Here is a 27,210-nt window from a genome sequence, read left to right as displayed (position 1 = left end):
TGATTACAAGCACACTGCTGATGTGGGTGTGGGTGTGGAGCCTTTCAGGTAAAACACTGAGACAGCGCTGAGCTATCTAAACCACATTTACAGGTTGTCTGTTCTGGAGCGCGCCTTTCAGTTTAGTCATGAGACGAGCTGGCTAGCAACGGTGTGTTTACGTTAGAGAGACTTCTGGAGATGGGCGACAGTTACCCTGTTCTCCCTGTAACGGCACACACACACACACACACACACACACACACACACACACACACACACACACACACACACACACACACACACACACACACACACACACACACACACACACACACACACACACACACACACACACGGCGCTCCTCAGCTCCATGAACCACATGTTTACACCTCAGGATCCTTCTTACTCTTCTGCGCCAGCGGACAGTAGAAATCCACTGTCTCTCTCACTCACTCACATGGCCACATATATATTTCTCAATTCACCTCTCCAACCCTGGCTGTGTTCTAGAAACTGAAGGCAGTAAGAGAGGGGACTTCGGAGTGGGGGACCCCCTGAAGCGCACTCAGTTAGACGGAACAATACAGGGTCACAGCTTATGTCTGACCTGTGGAATTCCAGGGCAAAGGACAATACTACCACAGGATCCCTTTGGCTCTGCCTCCCAGTGTAACGGGGTTGATCTGATCTGAAACACTGGAGGGGGAGGGGGCCTACCACTACCACAGAAGCCCGTTGGCCCCTCTCCTCCAATGTTTTTAGATTACATAATGACCCTCATGATTACATCATCACAACCTGAGGACTAACCACTCAGAATGGGTTCTAGGGACACTTGTCGAGCAGGCCTTATTTTCTCGTGCCATTGTTACCATTGGTTCATATGATGACGGACTACAATGTCTTTGTGTCTAAGATATCTGTGATGGTGAATAATGAGCTATTCATATAATCTGGACCTATTTGTGCAATCTAGTAGCACTGTTGAGATGTCTCAAACAAGGCACACATAATGCCTGGAATTTACATAATAATAATAATAATAGAGTGGATCACATGCAAACTCCCACTCCCGCCTGGGTAGGACTACAGCGCCGGTTCACACACAGAACTGTGACCCGGGGAGCGGAAAGAGATTTGGTGCCTGGCTCCAGGGCAAAGGCAGTGTTTACCTTTTCTCTTTAAGGAGTGCATTGTAGCGCAGCCCCGTTGTCTCCTGGTCGGGCTCTCTGCCACATGCACACACACGTGAACCAACGTGGCTGTCCAAGGCCGTGCCCAGGGCTACCACTGCGATCCTTGTTGCCGTGGCAACAAGAAGTCATCTTCAAGAATTGCGTGCATTCAGGGCTGCTGACAATTCTTTCTCTCAACGTTTTTCTGCCCATCTGTTGGATTTCCTGCCAGTGTATCTTTCCGTCCTTTTGAGTACCTGTCTCTCTGAACTACCTGTCCACCTGTTTTTGCATATCTCTTTACTTGAGTACATTTTATTGTGTGTCTGTTTCTGTGTGCGTACTTGTATGATTGATCTGAGTGAGCTACTGATTAGTGTTTGCGTGTGCGTCCGCCTGCCTGCATGCGTGCGTGTGCGTCCATCACGTGTTCCTGCGGGGCTCCCACCTGTGTTGTCTGCATGCGTGTTGTTGTTCTCCAGCTCTCTTGGTGAGGGGGGTGCATGGACTGGAGTGGCTGCTTCCGGGGTCTCAAAATGGCCCTCTGAGTCAGAGCTGTTGTCGCCACGGGCAGCCAGAGAGAAACGAGAGAGAGGGGGGAGAAAGAATGATAAAGAGAGTATGTTTCAGAAAGAAAGAAAGAAAGAAAGAAAGCGAGGAAATAGAAAGGGATCCCTGGGTTTAGTATTTCCAAGTTAAATCAACAGTAACTTACAGTACCAGAATGAACCATAAACATTATCAAGAACATATGGTATTAAAATAAACCACAAGAGCAGGAACAGTAAACTGGATATTGCCATGAAAAGGGAATCACTTTAGGGGGAACGATACACCTATTTCATTATTTAATCCAGAATTGTATATTCAATTGTTTTAATCAGTACAACCCTCTACGATCAGAGGTACACAACAGACTTGGTTTGCTGTTACGGATAAGCCAAGACATACATGCCTGTCTGCTTGTCAAATAGGTCAGCATTCAGATGAGTTTGACAACATTTGTATACGTGTAAAAGAGGAACAGAGAAAAGGCAACAAATGATAAAGAAACGTAGTAAGAGATACACCGTTGGATCTGAGCTGGTTATCTATTCTCAATGGTGATAACCCCAATCTGTTGACCAAAGTGGGCGGTTAATCATTACACCTTGTTTTTTTAAAGAAGGCTGCATTGTTTTTATCACGCCACCGTTTACATTATAACGTTTATTAACGTCTACTGCAGTCATAGTTTGATAGGAACCTGTGACCTGAGATAGCTAGGAGATGAATAGGAATTTATTTTAGGTACACATCGCTGAAACATTGATTCACCGCCAGTGTCAGTCCCCACTATTATGTTCAGTAAGCATCGTCATTTGTGAAAAAATTACTGATGATGAGCCAAACAAAGACATCACACAGTCACCAAGAACACAGAGGGATGAAAGCCTGTGTGTTTGCTAACCATTGTTCATAGTCTCTGTCTGTCTGTGTGTGTGTACTGTGTGTGTGTGTGTGTGTGTCCATGCTCATTTGTATCTGCCCAAGGTGTTAAAGTGCAGTTGTAGTGTAAACAAGAGTGTCCCTCCAAATGTAAAAGAGAAACAGGAAAGCGCCCTCTCACGCTGTAGACTAAAGATCAACTGACGGAGCGCAAACAGAGAAGTACATCACATCCAGCACCATAAAATAGCTTTAGAACTGCAAATGCATGCTATACTTCAAAGGCACTGGGGGAATGGGTTTTTGCCATGAATTTGAAATGACTTATGTCCCTCCACAAGAGGCAGATGTCGTCTAGACGTCAAAGCAAAAAGAAAGGCACAATAACAACACATCAATTCAATCCAGCTCTACATTATTGTTTCCCCAACTCCACAGGTGAAAAGGAAAAAACACTCACTCATAAGACAACAAAACAATACAACCCAAAGAAACACACACACACACACACACTCACTCACTCACTCACTCACTCACTCACTCACTCACTCACTCCTCCAGACAGTGAAAGCCCCTCTGTTTTTAATCCTTGAGGCCAAAAATGCTGCCAAAACACTCGCCTGCTGCCTTGAGATCTCTCCTCCTCCTCCTCCTCTGCTCTCCGCCTAAACTCTCCTTCGTACTCTCCTTCCTCTCCTCTTCCCTCCTCTCCTTCCCCATCTTCTCCTTCTCCACCTCGCACCGCCGTCCACGTCCACTTGGCCCAGGACACCGGGGACAGCCAGGACATGTCTTCTCTTCTGTCTTCGCGCTCTACTCCTCGTCGTCGGTTCGTGTGAATCACGCCTGATTGGTTCACAGCCCTGGCGTGTTGTTTTCCTGTGTACTTCCTTCCCCCCTCGAAACAGCCAGCATGTTAAGGTTCTTCACATCCTCCACAGAGAGCTTCTCTCACAGCGCTGCCTCCTCTTGGCTCTCAGACAGCATTTCCCTCCTAAAATATGTTTTTCTTCTCGTCTTCAGGTTATGGATGCCTTCTTGAAATGACAAAGACTTTGACTGCTTTCTCTCTCTCTCTCTCTCTCTCTCTGAAGGACCTCCTTTCTTTTCTGGTCACGTTTCCTCTCTCTCGCTGCCTCTGTGGCAGAAAACCACAGCACTGATCAGCTGGCTTCCAAAAAGCACAACTCTCTTTCTCTCTCTCTGAGCATCTCCCAGCCCCTCCTGCTAAACTCCCCGGACTGGTCCACTGTGAGGGAGACCACGGGGGAGGCAGAAAGCCTGTGTCTCTTGAGAGGCTGTGCCTCAGCCTGGAATGAGCCCCGCTAGATTCCCCCCACTGTGGTTTGAGGAATGGTATGTTCCAGCCGTGGAGGCTCTTGCAATCTGAAGCAAGCGAGGAAGGGAGAGAGGGAGAAAACAAACAGTGGAGGGACGAAGGAGGGAGGAGGGTTGAGGGAGGAGGGAGGCTGTACTGGTGGAGCTCCAGGTTTTTTACTACCCCGAGAGCGGTTAGGAATGTGGGGCCGGATCTTAACACTCTCTCCCCCCCAACCCCAACCCCCAGGCTGTTTAACTGTTAACTGTGTTGCTCTCGCTGCTGGTTCAGTGGCATGCATATCAGACCTGGGGAACTGGTTCTGTGGCATAGCCACCAAAAAAGCCACCTGACGTGAAGTATCTGCTATGAGTCAACATCCATGGTAAATGGGAGACAATCGATCAAAAACACTACATGCCACTTAAAGACTCACACTAACGTTATAGTGAAGCCTCTAAAGATGAACAGGAACTGAATGGGAAGTCGAGGAAGTCCAAATTATATATCCAAATAACAGACATTCATATGGACGGAGCTCTCGTCCTACCAGAATTAGCCTTCCCCCCCATGACCAATAAGACATTCCATAATTACCAAGACAGCAAGGTTCTTCCATTACGCCTCTGTAGCACATGACCAAACCTTCGCCTACCCTACATGATTCATCATGCTACATTAGCACATAATAACACATAGCAGCATGTGGGTTATTTTATATCGTTTGCAGGGAGACACGTGGGCTCCAGTCTGGCTCAGATGTTCCACATCATGGAGCAGAAGATGAGGGCGGAGGCCCTCTCTTGTCATGTGCCGTGTGGGTTTTGGGGGGGCTTGGGGCCTTTCCCACAGATATATTGGGCTGCTCGTAGTTTAGATGTAATAAAAGATGAGGGAGCTCCCTGGATCTACCCCCAGTGTTTACTGTCTTATTTGCAGATGTTTCAGTGATATGAGACGTTGAAACGCCCAGTTTCAACACTTTTTCAGAGTGTCAGAGAAAACCCAGCCACACCTCAGTAGTCACAAGCAACCGAAGGGTGGATATTACTTTCACCTATGCCGACATGCTCAATCTGAGTCTCTTTGTTTAGGGAATAGCCAAATACTACACCAACTAAACAAATTATGCTAATCGCTAGAAACGCTGAATTAGCAAAGAGTCTCTGTTCTAAGTGAAAGATAGCTCAATGGATTCCCTTTAATAAGACTGTGGGCCTTGTTTCAATGGGGTCACTGTTAGTAGGAGTCTGAATTACTACTGTCAGCCAGGAGCCTAGGCGGTCATTGGCAGCAATATAACATAACGAGCATCATAGCAACACAACACTCAGACTTTCAAATGGGAAATGTTTCTAAAGCCCGACCGATACTGGATTTTCGGGGGAGATGCAGATACCAATATCAGGGAGTAAAGGACTCACATATCTACCTTTATTCTAAATATATATATATCTTGGCATCCTGGGGGTGGAGCACCTCCTTGGAATTTGCTGCTTACCCCCCAGCAATGCTTCGGGTCACAGCAACATCATATTAATACCCAGAGCTAAAAGGAACCAATACCTGTATTGGGCCTCGGGAGGGGCTTCTAACTTTCACACAGAACATGATGTCAAACTGTTAGTGCTATCAGTGTTTACATGGATTTGCTCAGTCAAAGCGTTTAGACTAGAGGTTCAACCACCACAGTAGAGGATTTATAAGAGGTAATGACATTTCTAAAGCTTTCATATCAGCCAACACATACGCCGATACCGATGTATCTCTGATAAATCCGCCAACCGACTTATCTGCTGGGCTCTGGTTTTGACCTTTTGCTGCTCAGTATGAACATGAAGCAGGCAGTAGTCACTACATTTAGGGTGCGTGGTACAATAAAGCAGGTGTGATTAATAGCATATGCATGTGTCTCTGGGGTCATTGTATGCTAGTGTGTGTGTGTGTGTGTGTGTGTGTGTGTGTGTGTGTGTGTGTGTGTGTGTGTGTGTGTGTGTGTGTGTGTGTGTGTGTGTGTGTGTGTGTGTGTGTGTGTGTCTCTCCATACAGGAGAGAGCACCTCTTCCCTTTCTTATCACCAACACCCCAGCAGTACATTTGCGTTTGCCGTTCCATTGTGTGACCAAAGCAGAACTAAACATGGAGAGCTCGAATTTCAAACAGAAGGGGAAGCTGATAGATGTTAGATAACAGAAACAGAACAGAAACTTCACCAGGAAGAAGAAACTGGAACCTGACAAAAAAAAGAGGGAAAACAATCACTTTTCTTAGTTTAGCTTCACAGGTTTATAGTGGCCTACACATTACGTGAGCACCTATATTTCTTGGCAGCTTAGATTTCAACTGACACAATGGTGACACAGTGTTATACTTCCTCTAAATAGATTTATTTAGCACAGCAGCTCTGAAATAATAGCCATTAACAGCACAGCTCATTGGATTGAAATGTAAATGTTAAGACAACAAATGTGCTGATGGCAATAAATCAACAGCATAGCATATCCACCTGAGTAACTGTGTTAGAGAATAAAATACTTGACAACACTCAGGCTGAATGGTTAAATAACAGCTATTTTAGTATTGCCAGAAATAGGCAAAGACATGAGATTTGTCTTACTGAATCAACTGGCCACCCCTCTCTGAACATTGTTTGAAAGGTTGAATGCTGTGGCTGTGAGTGTTAATAGTTATGGATGAGTTGGAAGGGTTGCCGGCTCCATCTAGTGGTATCAGAGTGTATTACATTGTGTTATTTTACATAACCAACGTTTTCAAGGAAAACTAGCCCCTATCAAATTGGAAGGATATGAATAAGAAAGGCTCAACAGAAAAATGCTATAAAATAATAAAAAAAGAATAAATAACAGATATGGCCATAACCTTGGTAGACAATCAATTGGAGGAAGTTGTGAGGATATTACCAAAGGGCCTTCAGGCCATCAGGGACAGCACTGTAGAAATAGTATTGTAGCTTCTAGTTCATTATTCTATGGCGTAGAAAACGACATGGAGTAAGCTATGTAACAATGATATAGCATGCAGACTCTTTTTTGTCCTTACATGCAGGCTACATAAAGTTGCAAATCATTAATTACAGTAGAAACTTTTTGAAAGCCTATATTTTATAGACTCAGAGTTGGGTTGGAAACTGCTTAATAGCTAAACCACTATTCCTCTTCACCCAGGTGCAAGAGTTGACTAGCTCATTGGCTAATATGAAGATTTCTTCTTACGGGAACACTGCATCATACAAAGGTACACATTGGCTAAATACCTGTATGTACTTACATTTAAAGACACACTTTGCACCTTCACAGAGTAGTTATTAGATTTGATTAGATTAGATTTCTTTATTGTCCTTGTTCAACAGAGTTAATCAACGAAATTAAGTTTAGAGCATCACCACTGGCATAGTATATAAATATAAATAAATAAATGATAAATAAATAAATAAATAAATAACATGAATGAGAATGTAGTATTAACTGTGAAAATATACATAAATGTCCATTTATGTGTATTGGAATTTAGCTCAAATAAATATTCAGAGTAGGAGACGCCGGATAGAGAATCGGCCACTGGGAGGCAGTAATGACTGAATCTACACAACTAAACCCGGGAGGAAGAAGAACTAACTTAATGACGTAGTTAGCCAGAAAATGGCGGTCATGAAAACGGCGGACTGTAAAAAAATCACCTGTTATAAGTGTAACTGTCTAATTATCCTCAAAACTTGTACCAGGATGTATCGAACGTGCAAGATGGTTACACGATGTTTATTTTCAACTTGCAGGTTCATTTTCAACGGGGGCTGAATGAAGATTTACTGATAAGCAGAGTAAAACGGAGTGGAGGTAATCAATGGTAAGACCATCGTTACAGACCCTTACCAGGAGCAGTGGTTGTAATAACATGAGCTGTCATGTATTTTAGTATAATCGTATATAGTTCAGATGTATTATCTGCTTGAATTGATTGCTTGATTTGAATTTTCCCCCTCTTTGTCTTTGTAATAAAAGTTTTGGCCTGTTGCCCTGGTTCTGAAAGCTTACAATGGAGAAAGGCTCACAATTTGCCATGTGTGTCCATAATCTGTCCTAGTCGTAATAATGGAGACCCCCGAAAACAACGTGGAAAGAGACAACCAGTCAGGTGTTGCTGAGCTTCAACTGAAAGTAGAATTCCTAAAGCAAGAACTTCACGATTGCAGAGCTGAGTTGGCAAAGTTACAAAAACAACTGAGTCACTCTGAAAGACTGCAGAAAAACACAGACAACTATAATGAAGACCTGAGGAAACAGGTAGAGCGCATTTAACGTAGGAAACGATTAATGGTCAGTTAAGGTGATCATCACAGTGAATGTAATTTCCTGACGCAAGAATGTTTTGCATCCTGGTGCTCTTTACTAATAGGTTGACCAGCTGAGCGCAGAGATTCACCAGAGAAAGAAGAAAGTCAAAGACAGAATAGACTGTGAAACTCAGACAGAAGAGTACACCTGGTCTGAAACAGGTGTGTATGTGATTCTTTGTTTGTTGTGGTCATCATAATTAGTAGCATTGAACTAACGGACGCAATCTTGACAATACTAACTTGTTTTGGAATTCATCTTTACAGATTATTACAATTACTACTATGGGAACAGCTATGAGAACACAGAGACTACTGATGTTCAGGGTCCTACGGCCACAGTGGGACAGGACCCGTCTGAGGCCAACGAGGCCCCAGTGGTTCCAGCTGCCTCTGAGGCTGTCCCAGAAGTGACTGTTCAGCCAGACACTCACACCGCACCAAAGACAGAGGTAGGTTGTTTTAGACAAGGCGTTTACAAATGATCGTAAATATATTTGTATGAAATTATTATTATTTACAATAAAATACAATACAAGTATTTTAGGAGACACTTTAATACAGAACCCAAACTTTGAAATAGCTGTTGCACATTCAAATCACATAGCTAGATGATTACGGAAGCGGCATCGAAAACAGTGAATATCCGTATCATAATTATTTGAAGGGTTGCTGTTATTCCCTAAAACTGCTTTTATTCCTTCCTTCTCAGGATGGCGAGGAGGGCTCCATAGCAGACATGCTGAGGGCTACTGCTGAGCAGGCCATGACCCAGACGGGCTTCGTGTTTGACGAGACCACCGGCATGTACTACGACCACAGCACGAAGTTCTACTACGACTCGGTTGGTTACACATTCAGTATTATTGTTCTACATTTGAGACTTTCTTGAGTAGATGGTTGAGAAGTCCTTGGCTTTTATGCAACGCTCACTGGTATCATGATTTTGCATCCCATACCTTCGAAAGTTTCATGCCTCTCAGAAGGGGTGCACTTAGTGTGTATGACAGTACTAATAGTTATAAAATACAATTATAAAAAATAAATAGTTATTGAGAGTGATTTGTATTTCTGCAGATTTTTTTAGGTGCCTGTTCCATAGCAAGCATCTAAAATATGTTTTCACTACAATGTAAACTAGGCCAATATTTTCTCTCCCTCAGGCTAGTCAGCTGTACTACGATAACAACACGGGCATCTACTACTGCTACGACGCAGAGAGTGGGCGCTACCAGTTCCATTCGAAGATAGAGGTGTTGCCTGCACACACTGATGCAGAGCCAGGCCAAGACCATAAGCCTGCGGAGAGGAAAGGGAAGACGTCCAAGAAGGGCACCAAGAAAGCCTCTCAGCCGAATCACAAGGTATGCAGACAAAGGGGGGACATAATGCTTACTTATACAACAGCATCAGAGCCTGGTGGGTCAATAACGTTTCAGGGGTGTGCACTACTTTTCAAAAAGGCACACGTCTGTCTTTTAACAGTTCTGAATCACTGGCTTAAAATCCAACATTAACAAAAGCGTACTGAATATCGACCTTTCGCTTTTTCCCTGACAACGCAAAAAAAAATATTAGTGTTGTATGTTTCTCTGTATTCTTGTTTTTATGTTCTGCAAAATTGGACGACAGCTGGCTTTTGTTTCAAAGTTCTTTTTTTTTTATTAAGGGGCATGTGGTCCTTCTTTTTTTGGTCTCAGTCTTCAAATGATCAAGCTTGTGTCCTATAGACTCAGAGTTTGGGTTGGAAACTGCTTAATAGCTAAACCACTATTCCTCTTCACCCAGGTGCAAGAGTTGACTAGCTCATTGGCTAATATGAAGATTTCTTCTTACGGGAACACTGCATCATACAAAGGTACACATTCACTTTAATAATCAAAGAATGTGTTAGAGAATTATAGGTTTAAACGGTAGTGCACTACATTGTGCACCTGGTAAAAACATCAACAACCACAGAAAGTCAGTTACTACATTATTACACATTACAAATGAATTCAACATATTGTTACGCAATACATCGATCACAAATTTCGGGGAAGAATCTTTTTTTACACAACGGTGGACCACGACACGCTTGGTTTGACCACTGAGACCATTGAGAGGCAGACGTTTCGTAGAGACGCGTTAGAAAAGCCAGCTTGTCGTCCCCCGTCCGTGGCGGCTTAACGGAGATGGTAACCTCGGGGGTGTTGGTGGCTGTCTGGGGGCAGGAGCCGTCGTACGAGGGCATCAAGCTAGAGGAGGAAGACGAGTGGGTGGAGCGGCGGCCGACCAAGCGGAGCGCCGCCCTACGGAAACCACGGCCGCAGTCTTCCAGCCCCGACATATCCCCGCGCCGGAAAGACTCCTCGAGGTCCCGGCAGGAGAGGAAGAAGCCCGCCGCGAAGAGGAAGAAGCAGAAGAGCGACTCCCGCTCCCGCTCGGACGACGAGGGCAGCGCCCGGAAGAAGAGGAAGAAGTCCAAGACGGAGAAGCACAAGGCGAGCAAAAAGAAGAGCAAGAAGAGTAAGAAGAGCAAGAAGAGCAAGAAGAGCCGAGGCTCGGACAGCGACGACTCGGACGGAGACAGCGAGCCTGAAGAGGGCGAGCTCACCGAGACGGAGGGAGAGAGGGAGACTAGCCCCTCCCCGTCGTCCTCGTCCTCCCCCGCGGGGGGCGAGGCCGAGTCGGACATGGAGGCCGAGGGCCAAGAAGGTGAGAGATTGGGGCTGAAGATGAGATCAGGGCGTTTAACAGACCATACACACACTCATACACAATATCAGCTCAGTTGTCAACAGATACATTTCTGTTGAACTTGGTTATTAGTTTAACAGTTATTTTATTGACGTTTCTCTTTCTTGATGTAAACAGGGAATAAGCGCTTACTCCGTTAGCATCCCTCTTGATATGCACAACCATCTGAAGAGTAAACGTTCCAGGTGTTGATCATGATCTTGTTTTGTGCCCCCTTAGCAAAAACAGACATCTGGCCACCTTGTGTGAGGGTGACTGTGGTGAGGTCCCCGGTGCTCCAGGTGGGCACGCTCTTCATCATCACAGCAGACGCCCAAGCCACCATCGGCAGGTGGGTGACCGCAAAACAGTAGCCTCACACAGCCAGCCCATATTCTCTTAGCTCTTTAGGTCTAGAAAGTCTTGACGACCTCAGTGTTGGTGAGGGCCACAGTCAGTCAACCTTATTCTGCAGCTGATTTGATGAGCATCAATCCTGAGTGACTTATTTGCAAAGTAAACACCATAAGCAAACATTACCACTACTCAAAGTGAACGTTCTCATTGACGTATAAACGTCATGCGTCAGATAAAACAAATTCCAGAGCAGAATAAATATTATATTGATAAATCCATTGTCCAAAACGGCACTTCCGAAATTTGTGATATCTTCATCACTCGCTGGGGTTTGCTGATCATGCAAGTTATCTTGTTTGGAGCATAGCTGCCAGGGTCTGGCTGGTTCCAGGCTAGTTCGAGACTGGGGCTGTGCTTGTGAGCTACAGGCTGGCTTCGCTACCAATACAGGGCAATCCAGTTTAAGACAGAAGGGCAACATACACAACCTTAATCCATGATTCAATAAGAATGGTCATCAGGATGTCAATCAAGACCTCGCCCCTTAATGCAAATATTCATTTTCCGTTGCAGAGAGAAGGATATGGACCATGCGATACGAATAGCCGAGATGGGAGTCAGCAAGGTATTCTACACAGTTCAACCTTCCTCTGAAGTGTGGGGTGTGTAATCTGCCTGGTGGTAATGTGGCTGTTTTACTTCTGTGCTTCCAGTGCCACGCTGTGGTCTACTTTGACCAAGACCAACAATGCTACATGCTGGTGGACCAGGGCAGCCAGAACGGAACCGTGCTCAACGGGAACCGAATCCTGCAGGTCAGTCCACAAGAAAGCCCTGCTGTTGATCCATGTTCCACATTATACAAATGCATATAAATAATGCCATGGGTCTTTGCACTAACCTTTTGCCTAAATAAATCCCAGCCAAAGATAAAGTGCGAGCCCTGTGCACTGACGCACGGGGACGAGGTGAAGATGGGGGAGACGGTGCTGTCCTTCCACATCCACTCTGGGACTGACACCTGCGACGGCTGTGAGCCCGGCCAGGTGATGGCCCACCTCAGCAAGCACAAGAGGGCGGTGACGCCAGGTAAGACACCAGCATCAGGGCTGCAGCTCTCGTCGTATCTCCTGCTCCTCCACACTGCTCTACATCCATAGCTCCTTTCAGTAAAACAAAGGGTAATATGATAATGAAGGGGATGTCTGGATCCCACTGGAAATGTACTAGGTTCAATCCCCAACGTCTAAAGGCTTCCTGAAGGCACCCTTGAGCAAAATGCATAACCCCTACCTGCTCTTTATTGTGATATAAAGTCACTTTGTCTGTTAGATGTATGCAGATGATGAAAGATGAGTATAAGTTGTTTTTTGTTTAGTTGTAGTTACAGAGTATGTGTTAGTTTACAGTCAGTGTCATGTTTAATGTGAAGACTGTGTACTGATTATCTGCACTGATTTGAGGTAGGCGAATTAACTAAAGAGTCATTTTGGCTCGGATGTGTGTTTTGCGTTCCAAAGTTCCCATCGGCCCAATCAAAGAGGAGAAGGAAGTCCTGCGACAGAAGGAGTTGCGGCAAATGAAGGCTAAATATGGCCTCAAGGTCAGTGCACTCCTACAGCAAATGCCACGTTGACATAGCCTTACTGTCGCGCCTTCGACAATCCATTCACCACTGTGCACCGTGGTCTCTCCTGTATACAGAGCAGTGAGTTTGAGGAGGCCAAGGCCCTGAAGAACCCCCGGTACCAGGACCGTGCCGAGAGCCGCAGGCAGACGGTGGGCAGCGACGGGACCTTCCAGCGGGACGATGCGCCGGCCTCGGTCCACGTGTACGGATGCTTCTCTTTTATGACTTCATCTGTATCTGTGGCCCAAAACCTGAGGCAATGGGAATTCAATCATTCTCTGTTTTTTGTAAACATTTGGCTTTTAAAGGGAAATCAGTGATGTCAATAAAGGCCGGAAGATGTTGGAGAAGATGGGCTGGAAGCGTGGAGATGGACTGGGCAAGCAAGGGAAGGGAATGAAAGATCCGGTAAGACTGTTTGAAAAGAGCAAGGGCGGGTCTTTTTCAAATGAAAGGGTTATTTTTTTTTCTATTGTGCGTCTCGGAGGAAATTGGTTCACTTCCTCTTCCTTTTTGTTTTCTTTCCAATTCTTTTCCGCCACACAAGATCCAGCTCAAGGTCAGGAAATCAAAGTCGGGTCTGGGAGCCGGTGCCGTCGTTTCCGCGGAAGACGCCGCACTCCTCGCCCCATCCAGGTCCAGCAGTAACTGGCAGAAAGCCCGCGAGAGGTTCGCTGACACCTGCCAACCGGGGCCGCCGGTGGCCAAGGAGAGGTCCCCCAAAGCCTGGCTCAAAGCAGAAGACCCAGCCACCACGGACCCACAACCTGAAGACGGCCCCCCAACGCAGGGGAGCGGATAAGCTGTGATAGACAACGCAAATGAATCCCTCAAGCGCCAAATAAATGACATTGAGTTGGAACGAGAGGAGCGTGTTCCATCTGATTTTATGAGTACGGCAATGGCTTGTAAAACAACTATTTCCTGGTAACCTGACAAACCTGCTGCCACTCTGTTTACTTTGCATACGGTCTCTGCAGCTGTCTTGGGCAACTGTTAGTGTCCTTAGTGCTTGTCCTGTATTTTTTTAACTGAGTGTGTTCAGTTATTTTTTTATCGTGAAATGTATGATCATTGTGCTATTTTCTCACTGCCGATTCTAAATGTCCATATATACATTTTCAGACCAGAACTATGGTTGAAGGATTAATTTAACTGATGTCACAACCTCAATAAAGGTTTCTGTTGCATTCAGCTATAATGTGTGGATAGCTGTAGTGTGTTTGTGAAGCCAAGCCCACAGATGGCAGAACTTCCACGGGTCTTTCTCTCAGAAGACAGGAATGGCATGAAGCACTTGTTGACATAGAGGGGATGTATTTCTCAATGACCTCAGAATCTGATTAGGAAGCCGGTTGCAAAACTGTTTTGGGTTGCTAAGCAGTAAATCTATAAAAAAAAAAGACTACAAATGTCACTGGAGTCCTTTTTATGAAGATTATTTCCAAATCTGAACCAATAAGTCAATGTCGTACATTAACTAGGGATGTCCGATATTGGCTTTTTTGCCGATATCCGATATGCGATCTTTTCCAACTCTAAATTTTCGATTCCGATATCAGCCGATACCGATGTCGATATTTGGGTTATTTTTCCTCAAACCTAATTTAGGTAACATTACATATCTCCTGTTGTGGAATTAACACAACATGCTTAATGTTATTGTGATGCCCCACTGGATGCATTCTTGAATGCAACAAGGCTTTCCAAATGTTAACATTGTCTGTGCAAAATAAGAAAAATACTTCAATTTAATTTAAGGGAAAAGTGCCATGTTTATTTTTTTTTATTTTTCAAAAAAAATCCGATACCGATATTGACCGATATTACATTTTTATGCTAATATCGGGCCGATAATATCGGACATCTCTAACAATAACCAATCTTAATTATACAGTAACATGTCAGACCTGTGTAAGTTGTGACCCTTATCAGTGAGTTCATTGAGGGTCTGTGAATATTTGCATGTGGGTGCAAACTACACAACGGCAGAGAACACTGAAACGAATCTGAGGGCAGCCAGATGTGAAAATCATTCAAAGCAAATGGAAAGACTTAGGGAAATGAATAACATTAATGGTGGAATGATAAGCTCTTCATTGATCAACTGATTAAAAACCGCATTTGAACTTACATGTTACTACTGGCGATGGGTCTGGAGTTGGTCAGCCCGCTGCTCTTCTTCTGCCGACTTGAAGAGTTACCCATGGTCCACTCTGTGTCCGGACCCAGGGGACCCTCTCCTCCAACTAAGCGTATGTGTCAGCGGTAGTCCCTACCACCTAGCTATGCCTCTGCTAGAATGTCATTCCACTCCAAGTGCCGTCGCTCTACAGCTGATCGCAGCTGATCTGGCGTTTCACAGGTCTTTGACATAAGTCTCTCTCGCTGCGCCTGCCTGCTTGTTTCGCACCTTCCTTAGGTACACTCCCACTTTTATCTTCTTATCTTTATCGCCGACGTGCTCGTCAGTCCCGCCTCCCTAACCTCACCTGACCACTCCTTCCACAGGTATACAATACCTCAGCGCCAACAGCAGTCTCAAAAGAAAATCCTCCATGATCCGTTGTGTCCCTGTGCCTTTGTGTGTGATTCGACTGAAGATAAAGTATCCTCCCTTTCAAGAAAAAGAAGGGCGGTAGTCATGCTTAGAGTCACAGGATAGCCCAAACATCAGGGCTACACTCCGCTTCCCTAGGGATGGATCACAATGTGTGGCTCCGGGCTGACGAGAGATCCAGCCTGACCAGTTCCCAGCACTGCTAAAGAGTGGAATCACCCAGGAACACTAGACCACTCTTCTTTATGCTCACCACATGTACACAGCATGCTCAGAGTACACACATCCATCAAACAAACAACAACAAATACAACCAGAACCAACGTTATATCACCCTGCCCCTTTATGTGATGAACCACGAAACGTATGACCAGAACAGAAGAGGACCTCAAGGCTAGAGGTTCAACATCTGTCACCCACAGGGATGAGAACTGAACCCCACAGCGCAGAGGACAACGTTACAGCTTTCCCGGCTGGTGGCTCTTAAAACGCCTGCAGGAACATGTTGTTAAAATAGACAACCAACACAGCTGAGTACAAACACTGCACTTGCTTTCGGACTGGAGTTGATATACAATGAGGGGGACAGACGACTCCAAGAATACTTTACTTTATAGATCATATCATCTTCAGAACAAGGCCAGCATTCTCAGCCTTGATGGAATCTGGTTGTGTCTGGGTATTTTTGTCATTGGTGATGATGTTTGACGTTTCAGAGAGATTTCAATCTGCAAAGTTGCTTTTATCACTGAACATGTCAGCTAAATAGTTGAAGAATAGAAGACTTCACAGAGGAACCACAGCTATTAGCGCAAGTCTTGTCCTCAACTAACAGTTGATTTAATTGCCTACACACGATTTACGCTTATGTGTAGGTTGCTAACACACACACACACAAGACCGCACAAGATAATTAAGCACATAAATGAGAAAGCTGCTCGTCATCGATTGCTTATCTGGTAGTAAATATTTTATAACTTCATGAAGTTACATTATGCAATTTACTTGGCTATTACTTCAGCTAAACTAGTGACAATATACCGTTCTCCCTATCGTTGGTTAGGACTAGAACAGGGTCAAAAGTCAGTGAAGCTATCATTCCTCCACAACAGATATCAGACATGTTACAGATACGGATAAATTGTAGAAATTCCAGTCATTCATGGCTGTAGAAAAAGTAAATGAATGTTCTTATACACTATTTTGTGAATAGAATTTGAAGCATTTGGGGTGGGGGGCATAGGTTCTTGCTCAAAGTGCAGACAACAGAGGTAGTTATGAGAAACTAGACAATGGAACTACTATAACATGTTATCAGCCCTTGGTTTGCATATGTTCCACAGCGGGAGTTGTACACTCTCAGAAGCAAATGGAGGGGACAGTCAAAAAGCCTTATCATGTCTAACTTTACCCAGTCCATACACAGGCCAAAAAATACCATACAAGCATGCCCCCTACTCAAACTACCAGCCCTACAAAGTGCACACTCTAGATTTTAAACGCTCCTTTGACCCCCAGTCCACAAGAGCCTTCAATGAAAACCTGTAGACGAGATGAAGCTCACAAACTTTCAGGAGCTCAATTCTTATTAATCTGTTCTGAATGGCCTGCTTGTTTGTTTTTAATGTGGTGGCTTTTGTGGGATGTTGAATGTACGATAGAGTAGACACCATCAGTCCAGAATTGTTTCCTTCTCAGAAAATACAATTAATCTATAATTTAGTTTATAGTTTAGTTTAATTGAGAGAAGGAACAATGTGAAATGAATGAATACACATGTTTAAAAATGTCAGCATCAGTGAAGAAGCTATTTTTCATCTGTAGTCCTTAGCCACGGTGTTAAAAATGCTTTCTAATACATAAAAACAAAAGAAAAACAGGAAAAGCCGTTTAAGATTAGAAAAGGTCACACAAAATCAGTCATACATAGAACGAAATTGCAAAACAAATATACATACATGAAAACATTAAGAACAAGCAGGACTATAGCAGCAGGAAACCGAGAGTTTAGTCTTGTCATGTGTATGCATTAATCATCCATTGTTTGAATTGGTTACTGACTAAGTGTTTAGCTGTCTGATGTGATTTGGAATTAAATTCCACGCTCTTAAACCTCTGACAGTCAAGGATGACTGGCTATAGGCGTTTTTCCGCATGGGAACAGGGCAATCTCCTCTTAAAGACCCCCTTGTGACATGATTAGTATCGGTTCTTCTGGTGATAGAGCAATGGGTGACTTTGAATACCAACCGCAAGTTTACATATGGTATTTTTTCTTCAAGACGCCAAGGATATTTTTAACACTCAAATTGATCAAACCATATTGAGTGTGCATATCTATTCAATAGATACGCTCAAGGAAACCAAAAAAACATGTTGCAATGATGAATTCTTCGAGGATTACCCCTGTTATTTGGAGTGATGGGACAGTTCCTACACCACAAGACTAAAACCCTTCCTCCACTAATGATATGTGAACATAAGCTCTAGGCCCGACCACAGGAGGTTGGTTGGCAACATTTGTGATTTAGTGAAGCCTGACATCTACTGGTACACGCTATGAGTACCGCATGTATTTGTAGTACAGAACCCAACTGTTCATTGGAATTACCACAATATTATATAGTGTCTACAAGGTGAAAACCACTCCTTCCACCCCTAAACATGACTTCAACCTCCCTGTTTAGGGAATGCCATCACTTCCATAATGCCTTTCCGCTGTGGGGTCCAACACCATGGTAACAGTATTCCAAACAAAAACAACTGTAGTCTGTCATTTGACTGAAATAGCGTATTTTTCAACACACAGTCTTCATTGAAGAAGAAAAAAGACAATCACTTTAACATCACAACCAATGTTCCGGGACTTTTGGACTTGTGTGTTTCATGGTCACTCCGGCTTAACAGAATGTTTTATAAGGGCGTCCTCGCTTGTAAACACCTCGCGGCCTGGGAAAGTGTGTGGCGGCGAGAACCACGATGTAGAGCTGAATGAAGTCCTTATGCAGCGCGTCTAGTGGCGCTGTGCATGGTCATGTGTGTGTGACGGTGGGGCGGGTCTGCAGACAGAGCCAGTCCCTCTCCAGTCAAAGGGAGTCAAACACACTTATTTCAACCAAATGTCTGGTTTGACTCCCCTGCATTTGCCATGTTAAAAAAAAAACGCACCCTCTCTATATATGTCTGTTATGAAACAGCGTCTTCAGCGGTACACTAAAGCATGTTCAATTCTACAGATTATAATCTGCACTGGGAAACTGCAGGCTTCATATGTGCATCCCCTTGATGTGAGGGGAATCATTTAACCCTTTTGCAGAATTGAGTTAATGACCATGAGGATCTTAACGCTTGACGCTTAAAAGGCTTAGGGTAATGGAATGTTATTAAATGTGAGCCTTTGCTTGGATGTCTGAGTTAGTTTTCCATCCATGCTATCAACTTCTGATACAGTTCTGACCAGTAGGCCTTACCTAACATAAAGTACATTATATTCCGTGCATTGGTTTGACGATAACATATTTTTAAACCACCAACCTCCTGTAATTCTGTGGGGGGAAGCAGAGCTGACACTGGCCAGACTAAACACAATGGCTTCCACCAACGCCAAAATATGACTGTGTGTGTTCTTACTCTGTGTTTCCATTCTTGGTGACGTTAGGAGAGACTGTGCTCATAACTCAATTGAAAGGCAGGGGAGCATGAGCAACATGAGGCTGAGAACCAGCCCTGTGTTGTCTTTGCCATCCCTGACCGCACGACTGGCCACCACCATTTGGAAAACCTCTGGACCAACTAACTGATATTAGCAAACATGTCCTTGTTTGGTTTGTAGTTTCTGGAATCTATCAGACCTTAATGACTGCCCTTTCCACCATGTAAAATCTTTCAGCCAACAGACCTAACACTTACAAATATCTTCATTCATAGTCTAATCATCAGATTCAAATTTAGTTGTAGTGACTTTTTTGCTTCTCCATTCAAATGAACAGCAATGAAACAAAACCTACACTTAACAATGCTCTGTCTACTGGAGCAGGCATCTCAGTAGCATGCCGCAAATAAGAGTAACATTCCTGGGCCAATGGGCGTTAAAGTGACCTCATACTTCCAGATTCTCCGGAAACCTTGGGACACGTGATTGGTCTCCATATGGTTATGAATAACAACGTTTTCCGATGTAAAGGCGTTTACTGGGAAAAACAACTTTACACAAGGCTGACTACTGGTGCCACTGGTCAACGCGCGCGTGTGCGTGTGTGTGTGTGTGTGTGTGTGTGTGTGTGTGTGTGTGTGTGTGTGTGTGTGTGTGTGTGTGTGTGTGTGTGTGTGTGTGTGTGTGTGTGTGTGTGTGCGTGCGTGTGTGTGTGTTAAAGGGGCTTGCATGGTTTAACCGGTGGTGAATTTAGTTATAACAGGCAGAAAAATAATTCACACGGCGCCATCCCAAGTCTCTAAGTGCAGTCTGCTAGGCTAGGAAAAGCATTTTGAAGCGATCGACTGCATAAGGTCAACAACTAGCAAAACATGCGCTGAAACGTGGATTAAAAGCAGCCTCGATCATGAAAACGGCCATTCGAGATGCATTACTTTGGATGAGAGATCCATGAAAATGACACAAACACAGAAATATTAACGCCGTATCAGAATGTAGTTTTATAAAAGTGTGTAGTACATAGCCTACCTTGTATTTTGGGGGGGACACACACGGGTTTGGTGAGCTCCAAGATAGGTGCGCTCCTGCTGTTGATGGCTGAGCCTTGAGCGGTATAAAACGCTAGGACGGGAGTCTCCGGCGTCCTGACAGAAGACACATATCCTCAGCAGCGCAGGCGGCGGGGATTAGGAAATGACAAATGAACTTTCTGGGACACGTGCCAAGGAAAGAGTATTACTCGCAGACACGCGGCTGCAGTGAACTTTTGGATTAACCTACATTGTAACACCGTTCTTCATTGTTTTCAGCTAAACCCAAAGGATGACGTGTGTTAGTGGTTTATAGACAAAACGTGAACGTTCCTACTATCCGACAACTTTATAACATGCCAAATCCAAACATGTAACTAGAGCATGAACTTTTTTTTTTAAATGTACATATATTTAGACAAGCCTATAGATTGTGTACTGTAAACGAACAAACTTGATGCAAACTTCTCAGCCGAAATGATAAACCGATTAAGCCTATTGTCGAATCTGCTACGCTTTTACCTCACCGTTGGAGGAAATACAAACGCATTGTTGAACTCCTAATGTAAGATTGAGATAGAATCATAGGCTACTTAATTTGAATTATAAACCACACCAGTAGGCTCAAATTCATAAAATAGCCCATTTCACCCTTCACCGAAATAAAGGTTTGCTTGTGGCGCCACCTGGTGGTATTCTTTTTCACAATAAGGCTAACGTTTGTACCCGGAACATATTCTCTTTCTGCTGCCAGAGTTTTTCTGGTTTTTGATTGTTGAGAGCCGCTAACTCCAAAACAACCTTAACATTAAACGAAAAACAAAAAAATGATGTGTGGCAAAGAACATCCTTAACTACTCATTTGGTATATCTGGAGCCTCTTAATCTTGTTCTATTAAAACGAAAATAAATTCCAACATTCCAATATTTGATACAGAAAAGGATAACTTTACTGAGTTTTTAGATCATATTAGAAGGTAATTTCGGATTTTTCTTTATTATTTTATTTTTAATAGTATGCATTATTATTTGGCCCTTGTCATTGTCATAGTTGTGCTGTCTATTCTAGTTCCCCATTGAAAATGCATCCATTCCTCTGCACTGAAATCACGGTTAATGGTTTATATATGATAGGTCTTCAACATGATCTGCAGTACCACTGCTCGCCGGCGGCGGCGTGGTTCAGCAGGAAGGGACCCCGCCGTGCAGACCCTGGCCATATCTGTGTTCCCGACTCGTACATCGGCTGCGTCACACCTTGGCAACGTCGACGGCACAAGCTGTAATATATTGGAGGACAGAAGCACCGTCCGGAATCAAGAAAATATCATAATTAAGCGGGTAAGTGCACGATAAGATTTATAGTGGCACTGATTTATCACGATACACAGCAGCCGGGTAAAAACATAAAAATAACCTTTCTACTGTCAATAATCGTGTTCCGCGGACGAGGACACCAGCACATATGTATTGTTATTTTTCTCATCATTTACTGCAGGTTATTCTATCATATTGTGCGGATTACTGTTTGAGATTTTTCATTCATTATACATATAAAACATGACATTTCTCCGGGTGTTTCATAGCCTATTAAAACAAACATGTTAGAATTGCACATCCGTCTGATGGTTTGGTTGAAATGCGCATGTTTTCTTATTCTCCTTCTCAGGTTTACTGCTTATCGTGAAGGAAAATGGTCAAACTAGGGAGCAATTTTAGCGAAAAGAATAATGGGAAGGGGGTTAGTGAAGACGGGTTCGACACAATCCCCCTGATCACACCGTTAGATGCCAGTCAACTGCAGTTTCCAGCTCCGGAAAAGGTCTCAATTCCCTCTTTCATCAATGCATTGAATATAATCAAGATGAAGCCTTTCTATTGGAAAATAACAATTAGGACACCAATATAATTTCCTGATAGGTCTTTATTTTCCAATTTTCTGAAATACCATGCAGCACGTAACACGTCATGCATCTCTTGTGTTTTCCTGGGCCAGGTGGTGGTGAAGACAAAGAGCGACTACGATGGGGACAGCAAGAAGGCCAAGTTGAGGTCCCCTAAAATTGCAGAGTTCTCTATAAGCATCATCGAGGGAGTGTCTGAGCGGCTCAAGGTAAGAAACACCACCTCTCTTCATGCTCCTGTGTCTATTATTTGTGTGGTTTTCCTTCCTCTTCACTCACACACCCTCACTCTCCCCCCCCCCCCCCCCCCCCAACACATACACACACTCACGCACACACACACACACACACACACACACACACACACACACACACACACACACACACCCACACACACACACACACACACACACACACACACACACACACACATGTTCATATCGACCACCTTGGAGCTTCTTTGCAGTGCATGATTTGTCACAGAATCCTCTTCTCTCCCTCCCTCCCTCTCTCGACTCATCAGAGTTAGAGTGTGGAAGAACATGTTGGTTTGTGTCAGGGACCTCAGTGTATTGCAAAGCAAGAGGGCTCCACCAGGAAAGGTTTGCTAGCTGCATGCGTACACAACAGAATGCATAATGCACACAGCCTATATCCCCCGCCCCCAAACACCTCATTAATTCCGTTGCTGCCATGGCAATAGCCTCCAAACAGCAATGTCTGGTTGAACCATTGATGCTCATTAGAATGTGTATCCCTCAATTATTTTAATGATAGTAATAATAATGGTTTTGATAATTGGATTATAGTAGACATCTTTATTGTCCACTTATGAAATGGAAAATCCTCTTTGGCTGCACAGACATACCCAAACATACCAAAACACTTTCTCTGCCATGGATTACAATGCATGATATAAAGCCAACTAAGGAAGCAAGTGGACGTGGAATAATAAGTGGTGGGGCTGAAAGTGATAATATTGACAATTATTATGTATCTTAAATATACATAATAGATACAAATACAAATAATAATGATAATAATAATAAAATAAAATCCTCAACAGATGTTTATAATTGCAAAAAAAACATCATAAATCAAAGGTCATAATCAAAGCCATCTAATGTCTTTGATTTTAACAGAATGTCCTTTGATGTGCAAGAAGAAAACCAGTTTTAAAGATAAGGAGGGACATGTCTGGTGTGACAATCTGTGCTTTGATATGTTGTGTTAAGAAGACCCCGCAAGGGTATTCCCTTTCATCCACTCCTGTTGCCGTTTTCATGTCACAAGCTATTTCCAGCACTGCGTGTACTTTTGAATCCTGACACATGAATTGTTCTCACACGAAAGAGAGACTAAAGGCTTAAAACAAAAATATCCTCATAATGCATCATGCACTGTGGAAAAGCCCTTCAGATATAAAATATTTCATATTTCACTCAAAATATCTTTATCTGTGCATGTTCCTCTTGTCAGGGCTAACCTCACCGCACATCGTATAACATCTCATCTCTCATTTTATCCCAAAACTTTTGTCAGAGAGACTTTGTTAACAACAGTTTGACCACTGCAGGCAGAAAGTAGGCCTATGGGGAACACGGCTTGCAAAAAATATATTTATTCCACTTCTCAAACGGGAAAAAGATGAAGCGACTTTAATAACATCTTGTCTTCCCTGGCACTCCGGTCTCCTAGAGACACCGCCGGCGGTTACATAATCCCCAGGAGAAAGAGAGAGAGAGAGAAGAGACGCACACTACCCGACATAGCAATGCTGCTTCTCCCCTTGCCTTGCAACACTTGCACTGCTTCTTCACACCGTTCAAGTGTTGAGAACAATGAGATGTATACATCAAGGTTAGGTCCTGATGTCAAATTAATGTAGTCTATTATTAGACCACACAATGTTACAGCTAACATTATAACCTCTGGACCACATATTGATAGTGCTGACTGGTTTCTACTTCTACACATACCCATCAAGAAAACCATATGACGATAAATCAGCCCATATAGGCATGGTTATTTTACCATTCTGCCCACACTAATATAGAATGAGGATTGACCTGGGTCTGGTAGAGGCTTCATGAACCAGCGCCAGAGAGTGCATGTCAGTTTACCTTGTATCTCTGCAAATTAATCGTGTTGAACCATTGCCATGCTCTTCGAGTCATGGCAGCCCCACAACCATGATACTTGATGCATGAAAATGACGATCTTCATCAGTCCTTTGCTGATGGATTTTTCGGTGTATTTTGTATTCCTGGGGCCTCGCACATGTTTTTAGTCTCAAAAAAGGCGCCTGTAAGGTAAGGGGTGTAAGACATTCGGGAAAGACTACCGCGGCTATTCGACGCAGAATCATTCTTGGGCCTTAATGAGCCGTAAACATGTGTGCTGCGTAACAGTTTGAGGACTGAACTGTGATGGGCTGGATCATGGATGGTTGACGGTGGTGGTGGTGGCTGGTTGTGTCTCCCTCTCCAGGTGACTCTGCTGGTGATCTGTGCCCTGGCCTTCCTGGTGTGTGTGGTGTTCCTGGTGGTTTACAAGGTCTACCAGTACGAACAGCCCTGCCCGGAGAGCTTTGTGTACACGGTAAGCAGCCACGCCCTGCAATGTGGGGTACAACGTAACAATGTGTATAGATGTCATATTCAATGAAGAATAGGAGAATATAATGTAGATATACGTATACACATGGTTTGGGGGATGGTCTTTGGGTTGTTTCATTAATTTATTTGTTGATTTATTCTTTATTTATAAAGCACTCCTCAACCGATAATATCACGCTTACGATCACTAAACTAGCAAATAACAAAAAATAAATAAAAATGCGTCATAGTTTGATCTCAAAGGGATGGAAGGAAAGTCACTGTTAAGGTCTTGATTTTTTAAATGTATTTATTTTTTAATCAAACTAATGCTGCAGCTACCTTTCTTTACCAGATGTTAGTTTAACCAAATTCACCTTTAAGCACACACACACACACACACACACACACACACACACACACACACACACACACACACACACACACACACACACACACACACACACACACACACACACACACACACACATTGACACAAACACACCAATGTTTGCAAGTGCCTGTTGCCATGGGGAATCATGCATGTGCCTTGCTGGTGTATATTAGCTCATTTACGGTAATAGGCTAATCAGTTTTCACATCATCTCGCTCCAGCAGACTGAGCGAACTCCAGCCTCCTCAACCCTCAATCCTTTTGCCTCACATGGGTGAGGCAAAAGGATAAATAACATCATTATCAAGATTTCCTTTAGAGCGTCGCCAATGGTCTAAAAATATGAACATTCATTTATTCATTTCAGTTTTACTCTTCATCACAACACATTTCTACCTCTTATGTTCCCGTTTCTCCCCAGAACATTATCCCTCCCTCCCTCCCTCCAGGGCTCAACAATTGATTTATTGTCCTCCCCGCTTCCTCCCAATGGGACCATCCTCCCTCTCCCCCCCCCCCCCTCCCTCCCCCCTTCTCTTCTCCTCCGTGCAGCAAGGGCGCTGCATGCCGGCCGGAATGTACGGCTACTACCCCCCCCAGGGCCCGGGGGGCCGCGGCCGCCTCTTCACCATCATCAACCACTACAACATGGCCAAGCAGACCATCACGCGCTCCGTGTCGCCGTGGATGACCGTCATGTCCGAGGAGAAGGTCACCCAGCAGGAGACGGAGACCGCCCAGAAGCTGGCCTGATCCCCTCACCCCCCCGGTCCCGTCTCCCGTCGCCGTCAGCGAACCAGCGGCGTTTGACTGCCACCCAAAATGTTTGTGTCTTTTCTGAGGGAAACCTAAAACAAAGTCCCATTGTTTTTTCTGTGGGGTCAAACATGAGCGTGATCCCCTCTGAGCTGCTACGTCGGCCAAGGCTGAGGTGGAAGCCGAGGTCCAATTTTAAGTGAGGAATTTATTTTGAGGGGATGTTTGTGAAGCGATTTTGCGGGAAGGCCAGGATTTACCGGTTCCCTGGAATTCCTGGTTTGTTTGGGCAGCATAGGGTGATTTACACTTATTACATATTCAAAGATAGTGCGTAAAAACGTAGAAATGCCTCATGAACACAGAGCAACAACAACAGGCGCACAGATAATTTCTCTGTGCATAGGCATCGGAAACAGAGACCTCACTTTACTTAAGAACAGCTGGAGTGAGTGTTGGTTATGTCTGCCTCACCTCTTTCCAACACACAAATGCATGACTCGTGCCATGGTGGATTGGTTCTCCAGTCATTTGAAAGCTGATTCAGTCTTGTGAGAGTGCTAATGCACTATTAACAGGCAGACTAGGACACAGTGGAACCAGGAGTGTCTTGTGTTCATCTCTACCTTTCTAGTACTTTCCCTGGTCCTCACCTACCATGTGTTTAAGGACTCTATGACCACTAGATTAAACAGGCTCCCTGATTCAGATTCATTTGAAATGAATGTCTAAATGTGTTTTAACTCTTTGTAAGCAGCACCAATGTGTTTATTTCGACTCAACATTATACATTGACAAAATACACAAAGATGTAAACAATGTAAGAACCGCATAAGAACTCTAGAACGGGTTTTCTACCAGCATAATCTATTTATTGTATTGAATGTTTTGTGCACTGCAATATGAAGATACTGTCTTGTGCAATGCTTTGAATTTATTTAGTGTAGTGACAATGGATGGCTATTGGTAGCTATTTTAAAAGATACTTGTACAATTTGATGTAGTAGAACAATCTGACAGTAGTACTTGTGGTTGTTGCCTTTTCTGTATCAGTCATTTCACAGTAGCTGGCAGAAAGGATGTATCTTTTTAAACAATGAAGTATTATATTTAAAGTGCATTTGCTACTGAAACTGTAAACGTAAGAATGGGAATGAAGTGCCAACAAACAGCAGATGAAATGGTTTAGTGACATTAAATTGTAAGAAGGAAATTTGTTAATGAAATGGGTTTTCAACACTGATGAGAAAATGTAAATAAATTAATCCTACTATTACATAGGTGTCTATCTCTTGATATCACTCAATTCAATATTAAATCAAGAAACATATCCTGTCAATTTGAATTGCATTTTAT

General features: G+C 43.8%; 3 protein-coding genes across 8 annotated transcripts in view; 2 read left to right on the top strand and 1 right to left on the bottom strand.

Annotated features, from left to right (window-relative positions):
- Nucleotides 1-20,279, bottom strand: part of tacc1 (transforming, acidic coiled-coil containing protein 1) — a 31,716-nt gene extending 11,437 nt beyond the window's left edge. Inside the window, exons 1-2 of one of the 5 annotated variants that reach the window (XM_030374436.1) lie at nucleotides 20,202-20,279; nucleotides 1,607-1,713 (exon numbers count right to left, since the gene is read on the bottom strand). Coding sequence is in view for 4 of the 5 variants with exons in the window: in XM_030374431.1 (XP_030230291.1) it covers nucleotides 1,559-1,713; nucleotides 3,207-3,376 (325 nt within the window). In the remaining variant the exon portion in view is untranslated. Of the gene's footprint in view, nucleotides 1-1,558; nucleotides 1,714-3,206; nucleotides 3,899-15,094; nucleotides 15,316-20,201 lie in introns of those variants that run through there. The other 4 variants (XM_030374433.1, XM_030374434.1, XM_030374431.1 and 1 more) reach the window with 4 other exon arrangements.
- aggf1 (angiogenic factor with G patch and FHA domains 1) lies at nucleotides 7,517-14,161 on the top strand. Of its 2 annotated transcripts, none has more exons than XM_030374437.1 (16): nucleotides 7,517-7,612; nucleotides 7,698-7,768; nucleotides 8,006-8,205; nucleotides 8,318-8,417; nucleotides 8,523-8,707; nucleotides 8,968-9,099; nucleotides 9,419-9,619; nucleotides 10,469-10,952; nucleotides 11,214-11,325; nucleotides 11,904-11,955; nucleotides 12,044-12,145; nucleotides 12,254-12,419; nucleotides 12,851-12,933; nucleotides 13,035-13,162; nucleotides 13,269-13,368; nucleotides 13,508-14,161. In XM_030374437.1, exons 3-16 carry the CDS (start codon nucleotides 8,014-8,016, stop codon nucleotides 13,760-13,762), a joined length of 2,292 nt encoding a protein of 763 aa, XP_030230297.1. In that variant the 5' UTR covers nucleotides 7,517-7,612; nucleotides 7,698-7,768; nucleotides 8,006-8,013; the 3' UTR covers nucleotides 13,763-14,161. The 2 variants fall into 2 exon arrangements, with proteins under 2 accessions (XP_030230297.1, XP_030230298.1); XM_030374438.1 differs by lacking the exon at nucleotides 10,469-10,952 and adding an exon at nucleotides 10,044-10,113.
- Nucleotides 20,280-21,400: 1,121 nt separating the features above from the next.
- Nucleotides 21,401-27,130, top strand: LOC115556970 (neuronal vesicle trafficking-associated protein 1). The gene is made up of 5 exons (XM_030374442.1): nucleotides 21,401-21,544; nucleotides 21,873-22,025; nucleotides 22,200-22,316; nucleotides 24,598-24,708; nucleotides 25,651-27,130. The coding sequence occupies exons 2-5, from the start codon at nucleotides 21,897-21,899 to the stop codon at nucleotides 25,849-25,851; spliced, it is 558 nt and encodes a 185-aa protein (XP_030230302.1). The 5' UTR covers nucleotides 21,401-21,544; nucleotides 21,873-21,896; the 3' UTR covers nucleotides 25,852-27,130.
- The last annotated feature ends 80 nt before the right edge of the window (nucleotides 27,131-27,210 follow it).

The sequence above is a fragment of the Gadus morhua genome, chromosome 13, assembly GCF_902167405.1.
Source record: "Gadus morhua chromosome 13, gadMor3.0, whole genome shotgun sequence".
Lineage (NCBI taxonomy): Eukaryota > Metazoa > Chordata > Actinopteri > Gadiformes > Gadidae > Gadus > Gadus morhua.
This window is presented reverse-complemented; position numbering and strand designations above follow the sequence as displayed.

What these genes read in the sequence shown, in the direction of transcription:
- aggf1 (XM_030374437.1), top strand. Translation starts at nt 8,014, where the DNA reads ATGGAGACCCCCGAAAACAACGTGGAAAGAGACAACCAGTCAGGTGTT. An exon ending in CGAAGTTCTACTACGACTCG is followed by an intron (nt 9,100 to 9,418) that starts GTTGGTTACACA and finishes TCTCTCCCTCAG; the next exon opens with GCTAGTCAGCTGTACTACGA. An exon ending in GCCCAAGCCACCATCGGCAG is followed by an intron (nt 11,326 to 11,903) that starts GTGGGTGACCGC and finishes TTTCCGTTGCAG; the next exon opens with AGAGAAGGATATGGACCATG.
- LOC115556970 (XM_030374442.1), top strand. Translation starts at nt 21,897, where the DNA reads ATGGTCAAACTAGGGAGCAATTTTAGCGAAAAGAATAATGGGAAGGGG. An exon ending in GAGTGTCTGAGCGGCTCAAG is followed by an intron (nt 22,317 to 24,597) that starts GTAAGAAACACC and finishes CTCCCTCTCCAG; the next exon opens with GTGACTCTGCTGGTGATCTG. An exon ending in CGGAGAGCTTTGTGTACACG is followed by an intron (nt 24,709 to 25,650) that starts GTAAGCAGCCAC and finishes TCCTCCGTGCAG; the next exon opens with CAAGGGCGCTGCATGCCGGC.